Genomic DNA, 8,087 nt, shown 5'->3' with positions numbered 1-8,087 from the left:
ACCCATTGGCTGCTTCTCAGCTGGTCGCGTTCATTCTTCCGCCACCGCCACTGTCTTCGGCCCCCCTTCTTCCTCCCTCGCGCCTCCCCGTAAGCCCCGCCCTCCTCCTGCCATCGGGCTAGACCCGTCCGCCAGTGGTGTTCCCGTCCGGATGATTGGCAGGCTTCGAGGTCATCTCCGCGCGGTGGTACGATCGGTCCACGCGCTGACGCGGGAACCCGGAGCCGTCGCCATTGGCCGCGTTCGTCGCGGGGCGTGTTACCTGGCGATGTGGCGCGCGACGCGCAGGTTGGCGATGGCAACGGCGGCGGCGGCGCCGTCGTCCCCCGTGGCGGGCGGGGGTAGGGCAGCGCCGCTGCATTTATCATCGCTGCTGGGCGGCTGTTTATGTCAGTCGAGCCGCCGCGCACGGAGGTGGATCTTTCCTGCCTCTCTCGTGGACCCGAAGGTGAACGGAGCGCGGTAAGGATCGAGACTGGGGATCAGAGGGGGTTTGAGGTTTTTAGTGCCCGGGGGTCTGTCGGCTTTCGGGATAAAAAGCGCAAAACCGTTTGCGAAGGCAAGCGGCCGCCCCCCTAACCTTGTACCCTGGAACCCGAGGTAGGCTGCTTCTAACGAGGGAAGTTGGCTCTGGAAGTCTCGCTGCTCTCGCAGCAGCTGAAAAGATCCCTCTCCAGATCCGCTTTTCAGGGCGCGATTCCCTTTGGTAATTCAAAAACACGGGGTCTTCCAGTTAACGTTTTTATTGAACTATAATAAAATGTTATAAAATGCAAAATAAACGGAAAAGCAGTAGGGATGGGGGGGGGGGGAGATGAGGAAAGAAAAGGGGGAGAAAAAGAAAAAAAGAGCATTGACTTCCGACTCTATTACAATAAAATAAGGCATTAACATCAAATCACAACTTTTTGCTTTTCCATAATAAAATGGGTCTTTGACTCAGGTGGCTGGGGAAGATGGGAGATCTGGCAGACTGGTGTAGTGTTTGATTAAATGAGCCCGAATAAAAGGCAATAGAGCTAAACTGTTCCTGCCTGCCTGCCTTTTTATCCCTCCCCCCCAAGAAAAAATAAATAGGGACAAAAGTTGAGAGCTTTTCTTGGGAAAATGTCTATGGAGGATGTCAATCGTCCATATCATGGTTGTCCAAAAGACAAAACTGGACTTTCTTGGGTGGTTTTTTCCCTTTTGGAAAGGTTGCACTGCTCATCCCAAGAAGTTCCTTTAGTTCAAAACTGAATTAAGATTCTTGGATGAGAAGAAACTTTCATTTAAGTAGTTATTCATTGCACTAAGGGCTTACTTTTCTGCAAGGAGCACAGGTGGGTACATGAAAATTTATTTTAGCTCTCTTTTTTATTCTCGCCATAATATGTTTTTTTTTTAAAGAAATGTACTTCCTTTCCAGGTGCTGAAAAGCTTATCAAGGAAGCAGTTGTCAAAGCAGGGGCTTTAAGAAAAAATGTCATGGAGAGAAAATATATTAGAATCGATCCTGAAAAAGTCTAGGATAGGGACACAGTGGTTTAATATCTACTGGAGCAGACCATATATTCTTGAAAAGTTCTAATTTTCTAAAATAGAGGAATATTTGTAGAAAGCTTTGTTTGTTTAGCAACCCATAATGAGATACAGAATTGCCCTAGATGTTGAGGCATTCTGAAACCAGTTTATCCCAGTTTTTTTAAATTGCATGTTTTATGCACATCTGAATTCAGTCGATTCTCATGTGGAACATGAATAATCAATTGGTAGTCTTTAATTAAAAATGTTTGTGTTGGGATCACCTAATCACAAATTCCAGGTGTTAGGTTTTGCTTTGGTCTGAATTACTGTTTTTATTCAGTATTTTGTTTAGGGAGATCAACAACACAATCATGCCTGAGATAAATACAGATGAATTGGATGAGCAACAAGTGCAGTTGCTGGCAGAGATGTGCATCCTAATAGATGAAAATGACAACTGGATCGGTTCAGAAACAAAGAAAAACTGCCATCTGAATGAAAATATTGACAAAGGTAAAAGTGTGATTTAAAGTATATCATGTGCAAGGAGGACCTTGCTTAGCTCAACTGAGTCAAAGACTCACTATATGATACAGAGCCACATTTCTTGCCTCCAGGTAACTGACCTTTATCTATAGATCAAGATAAAGTCAAAAGGAAAAAATGCTGTTGATCAAGTATGTTTGGATTAATGCTGTTCTTCAGACATTACAAACATTTTGATATAGAGAAGCTGAAAAGCTTCTCACAATTACTCTTATTTCCAACAGCCTGTCATTCCAATTAGATTTGGTATTACTTGTCATTCCAATTAGATTTGGTATTATGTTTTACCAGCCACATATGAATTCAGAAGTTCTTTTTAAGCATTGGTAGGAAGCATGAATTCATTTATCATTGCTTGCAGGCTCAAGTAAAAAGAGGGCACACATTTTACTTTGCCTTGGCAAATGTGGGCTTGGCAAATTCATGACCTCTAGTGGAAGAGAAATAATAAAATTATCTTAGTAATTTAGGTCAGGAAAAATAAAAAATGTGGAGTGACTTGCTATTAAATAGACACAAGGAACAGATTATTTAAATAAAAGGATAATGAATTAACCAAGAGGGAATTGGCTTCTAAGTGATGTAAAAGGTGCTTTGTTACAGATTCTGTAAGCGAGAAGTCTTGGAACTAATTTATCAATGGCTTATCATGACATTTTTCCCAAAGAGAAAGAAAGCACATAAGCCATTGATTTCAGTAGAAATAGAAGACTTATTTTGTGCCAATACATTTTAAGCTAAAGTTCAACTCCTTAAGGCTATAAAAGTATCTAGGTTTATTTCTTAGATAAAAGCTTTCAAAAGAAAGAAATTATGTAAGATTTTTCTTAATATCTTATTCGAAAAGAACTAGCATAATTGTATTTCAAATAAGAATTTACTTAGACTTTGTAGAAAGAATTGCTTCGTTATGAGACCTTACAGGTAGTCCTTGACTTAACAACTATTCGTTCAGTAACCACTTGAAGAGCCTTATCCATGCCCAAACTTATGGCCATTGCAGCACCTGCACCATCAAATGAGTAAAATTTGGGCAGTCAGTAGCCCATTGCAAAGGTGCTGTAACTTCCTCCATCATCTCCCCCCCCCCTCCTCTTGGTCCCTTGGGCTCTGTCACTCCAGCTAACCTTTGGTTGCTGTCTTCTTGTTTCCAATGCTGATGAGGTGTGCCCAGTTTTGTTGCTGGATCATGGTAGATGGTTTGTCCTGCAAGAAAAGGAAAATAAAAACAAAGAGGCTAGAATGTGCCACAATGCCTCTTTGCACTATATTTCTGGGCTTTATGGGACTGGCGTTATGCTGTGAAATAGAAGGAAGAAAGGCTGCCGTGGCCCAGCAGCCGAACTGGGCATATTCATTAGCAGCAGGAGCAAGAAGGCAGCAAAGGTCATCTGGAGCAGCAGAGCAACATGGGCAAGGTGAATCTTGGTGTGCAGGCTAGTAAGGGCAATTATGCTAGGGCATCTGTGGCTTTAGAAAGAGTAACCTCAGAAAAAATTGAGCTGAGGTGGGTACTCAGTAATGACCAGTAAAAATCACTTAACAGTGGCAATAGGGATGGCAGTCACCCAAGCAATCATGCAATATCTTGCTTCACAGTTGCATTGTTAGCAACCAAAATTCCAGTCCCAATTATGATTGTAGGTTGAGCATTACCTATAGTCTTAAAATTAGCACAAAGATACATTAAATTAATTATCTTTGCAGTATAATATTTATACAGCCTTTGCCTATCTTTCTGTACTAGGATTATTGCATCGTGCTTTCAGCGTTTTCTTGTTCAACACTGAGAATAAGCTACTGTTGCAACAGAGATCAGATGCCAAAATCACTTTTCCAGGTATGTAATAATGAATCGTTTCAACAGTGTGGCAGAGGCCCATCTGTAGTTTGAATATATTTTGAACTCTGTCATCTATTAAATGTGAAAGGATTAGCTTTTCTGGTAAAGCAAAGCCTTGAAAGGTTGTTTATAGTGTGCTTATATTTGTCAACAAGCAAATAATTGGGAAAATAATGTGAGGGGTGAAGCTGAAAAAAGATTTTGAGATTAGACAAAATACTGCAAGTGTCTTCAACATGAGACTGAAAAACAGGCAGCAAAAAGTTCACAAATGAGGGCAAATATATGTGTCCTATATATATATTCTGGTGAAAAAGAAGTTCCCTGAGGATGGGATCTAGCATGAATCCAAAAGTTTGGCAGACAAAACCTTTGGTCCTGGTTATCGACATAGACTGGATCCTGCAGCAAAAAGTTCATTGTCACATTAAAGGTATGAGAGAATGGGGAGATCCTGGGCTTTAATTATGGGCCTACATTTAAAGGTATGAGAGAATGGGGAGATCCTGGGCTTAAATCTGAAGATGATACATAAATGTGACTGATTCCTAGAATCTTCAGTAATTGATTGTCATTAAAAGCTCATTCAGTGGAGAGGAATATTCCAAAGCAGACCTTTGTATTATCTGAAATATTTAAAGTACAGCATTTCAGATATTCTGCTGTCCAAAATGCTGTAGGACGTTATTAAAACTTTTCATTTCTTTTGGGAAGATTGTTTTACCAATACCTGTTGCAGTCATCCCCTAAGCACCCCCCTTGAACTGGAAGAAAATAATGCCATTGGTATTAGAAGAGCAGCGCAGAGAAGACTGAAAGCCGAGTTAGGAATTCCACTGGATCAGGTAAACACTCCTCAGAGCGATGACTTCCTTGGGGAAAAGATGTTGCATAGCATTTAGTCACTTGGCAATCCTATTTGTCTAATTACAAATCAGACCTACAATATTTATTTGGAAACCCATAACTGCCTTATTCCCAAAAGCCAAGAGTAGGGAACAATTAATGCAACATCTTTGTCATATTTGTACTGTCTCCCTTTTTAAAACTGGTGTGCATAGTTTGCTCTGGTGTTTTATCTCAACATTTGTGTTTTGGAACAAGATGAAGAATATATCTTCCAAGCTATACCAAAGTTCCAGTTTTCAAATTCATCCTAAACTACACATAGTCACAATATGCATATTACCAGATATAAAAAAGAAAAGAAAATTGGGTAAAATTGTCCAATCACAAGCTAGAACGCCATACAGAGAATCTTTGTTCAGGTTTGCATTTCTTTGTGGCTAAACAATTTTGGACCTAGGAATTTTTTTCAAAAGGCATTTTTTCCAAAGCAAATTCTAGAAGACGTTGTCTTTTATGAAAGTACTGCCAAAATGGCACAAGGATAGAATAGCTACTCAATTTTGCATATTCTGTTTTTGTCCTGCCAATGTGCACAAAATATCTGTAATGCTTGGCCAAGAACAAGGCCAGGCTGGGACCCCATCAATCCTCATTTCTTTCTTACTAATAGGTATTAGACAGTAAAGTTTAGCTGTATCTTCGTATCTAGAATGCTGAGTGATCAAGAAATTCTAAAAATAGTATTAACAGGATGTATTTTCATTATTAAGAACATTTTCAGAACATATTTTGAATCTGATGTTTCAGGCACAATTGCTTCATCACTGTACAATGTTCAGAGTAATACCACAATTCTCAGACATCATTTAGAGAAGATAGGTAGGGAATATTACAAAAATGATTTCTTTGGTTCTTGCCAGGGCCCTGGTTACATAAAGTATGCTATGAAATGCCTGAAACCAGGAAAGTGCTATTGCTTTTCCTGCAGTAGAAGCAATAACTTGCTTTTATATCTATATTGAGATGTTCTGGGAATGGAAAAGAGAATGTTTTAAAAAGTAGATATGGAACCTTTTGAAACATGTTTGATTGTAGGTCACTCCAGAAGAAATCTTCTACCTAACCAGAATTCACTACAAAGCCCAATCCAATGGAACGTGGGGAGAACATGAAATTGATTATATCCTTTTTGTGCAGAAGAATGTACAGCTGGATCCAGATTCCAATGAAATTAAAAGCTACTGTTACGTGACTCAAGAAGAATTGAGAGAACTGCTGGAAAAGGCTTCTAGAAATGAAATTAAGATTACTCCATGGTTCAGACTAATTGCAGAGACTTTTCTCTTTAAGTGGTGGGATAACTTGAATAATTTGAAGATATATGTTGATCATGATAAGATACACAGAATGTAACAAATTGGGCTGTCCTAAAATATCCTACCATAAATTTTTCATACTGAAATTATTTGTTGAAGCAATGTATTTGCAGATTGATTGTAACAGGAAATTAGGAATAGGCCCCTTTAAGTGGAAGTTAGATATTTATCTCACATTGCATAGCTGGCTTGCTCCTGGAATATTTCTTTTCATTTCATGGTATTAAGTAGTGATTAACGAGTTTGCACTCCATGGAAACCACTGTAAGTCTGAATAGTCGCCAAGCCACAATGCCATGGGAGTAATTAGGGCTTGATTACAATCTCTCCCACAATATGATCTGTTTGCACAATATGGAACACATCATCTTACCAGTTTTAAGTGTAGGTAAAATGAAGAGGTGAATCTGAATTAGTCAACCCTAAAAGCTTTTGTATTTTATACCAGTCTTACTGAAGCATGCAGCACAGCAGTTTTTCTATACTGTCCCTCTTCAAGTTACCTACTTATCTTTCAAGTAATTAGCACTTCCATATTTATACTTTACACTTTTTCGTGTTTGACTTGCTTTTGAAGAACCTATTCCCTTGGAAGCTATTCTAGCACATAAGATATACTTTCCCCATTTGAAAAGATACCCAACATTTCAAACTAGAAATGTTTAAAATTTCTGTATTTGTAGATTCTAAATGTCTTTCCTGTAGGAATTAAGCTATGATCTAAAAGAAAGGAAATCTTAAATGTAAATAACTTTTTTCACAGAATCTTGAAAAACACCTGAGCTATTAACAACCAATAAAGGAAAGATTGTTAGACATATCCTATGGTCTAGGCAAATGGTGTTGGTGTATTCTTCGTAAATACAATTATGAACCATGAAAATTAAAGTTTAAAGATTGAACCTGATTGGTGTGTTGAAATTTCCTATTAATTCTTATTGATGGAGAATCAAAAATAAATGCTTTTGTGTTCTTTATAATGGCTTGTTAAATGTAATTGTGGGCTAGAGGATTAGGTAATGTTTCTATTTGTACTATTTGAAGGACAAAACTAGCCCATAATCTAAACATTTTAAATGCTTGAATAGCACTTCCAGATCCTCCAAGGAAAAGAGGAATAACTACACATTGGACATATTTCAAATGGCTTGTCATGGCCTCAGTAATCTACTTTGGGAGCCCTAGGTGAACTGCTTTTAAGGTGTCAGTTTTGTAATATAGAATTACCCAAAGTTGACTAATACATCACTTTTACTTTTTGAAATTTCCAGTTGTATAGAATTGACTCTTACAAGCCTTTTCAATCACTTATTATTAGAAGGGATATGCATAGTAAAAAATTTTCCTTTCCCCCTGCCTTGAGAATTTAATGGTTAAAATGCAGCAGCCCTGATCTTCCCAGCTGCTTCCATTCTCTTCCTCCCACCCTCAACTGATGTTTATGTTTCAGCTGTGTCTTTTTCACTAGCCTCAGGAACAAACTCCTATCTAGGCTATCCAATAACAGCCTATTCCTACCACCACGCTTCGCAATGCCTTTGTCATGCTGATGCGAATATACACATACCATATATCATGGCCAGTCCCCTTATTTGGGGCTCTTAACACCCTTTGAAACATTTCTACTTTAGAACAGCTGTATTTTATTTCACAACCCAGGTTAAAATGTATTCTCCTTCCATAGCAAACCAACATTTCAAAATAAATTATCCCAAGCAGCTGTTCTGTGCACTTCCCTTAAGTTTGAATGTTTATCCCAGTTAGGCCATAACCCACTAAAGGTCTGACATGGTTTGAATAGGCTCTTTGCCAAAGTATACCCCTGAACCAGAATTATTGCTCTATAGTTGCAGTTTAAGGAAACCATTTTCCTCAGTCTCATGATTGAATAACCCAAGATAGCAGTTTTGAAAACTAGACCTGTTAACAGTTAAGAGAACTATTTTAAAGAAAAACAAAAAGGCAAA

At 38.7% G+C, this 8,087-nt stretch overlaps 1 protein-coding gene across 2 annotated transcripts; it reads left to right on the top strand.

Moving 5' to 3' along the window:
- On the top strand, positions 1–7,027 carry IDI1 (isopentenyl-diphosphate delta isomerase 1). Of its 2 annotated transcripts, none has more exons than XM_026682723.2 (5): positions 1–462; positions 1,847–2,019; positions 3,800–3,892; positions 4,610–4,740; positions 5,840–7,027. In XM_026682723.2, the coding sequence occupies exons 1-5, from the start codon at positions 152–154 to the stop codon at positions 6,155–6,157; spliced, it is 1,026 nt and encodes a 341-aa protein (XP_026538508.1). In that variant the 5' UTR covers positions 1–151; the 3' UTR covers positions 6,158–7,027. The 2 variants fall into 2 exon arrangements, with proteins under 2 accessions (XP_026538508.1, XP_026538509.2); XM_026682724.2 differs by having other exon boundaries at positions 111–462; positions 1,859–2,019.
- Positions 7,028–8,087: the final 1,060 nt, after the last annotated feature.

Source organism: Notechis scutatus, chromosome Z (genome assembly GCF_049901735.1).
Source record: "Notechis scutatus isolate UNSWTSFEM ecotype Mainland chromosome Z, rNotScu1.2, whole genome shotgun sequence".
NCBI lineage: Eukaryota > Metazoa > Chordata > Lepidosauria > Squamata > Elapidae > Notechis > Notechis scutatus.
Note: the sequence above shows the minus strand (reverse complement) of the source record. Positions and strands in the feature narration are given on the sequence as shown.

Coding starts and splice junctions, on each gene's coding strand:
- IDI1 (XM_026682723.2), top strand. CDS start 152: ATGATTGGCAGGCTTCGAGGTCATCTCCGCGCGGTGGTACGATCGGTC. Junction 3,893..4,609: donor TGCCAAAATCACTTTTCCAG/GTATGTAATAAT, acceptor TCTTTTGGGAAG/ATTGTTTTACCAATACCTGT. Junction 4,741..5,839: donor TAGGAATTCCACTGGATCAG/GTAAACACTCCT, acceptor GTTTGATTGTAG/GTCACTCCAGAAGAAATCTT.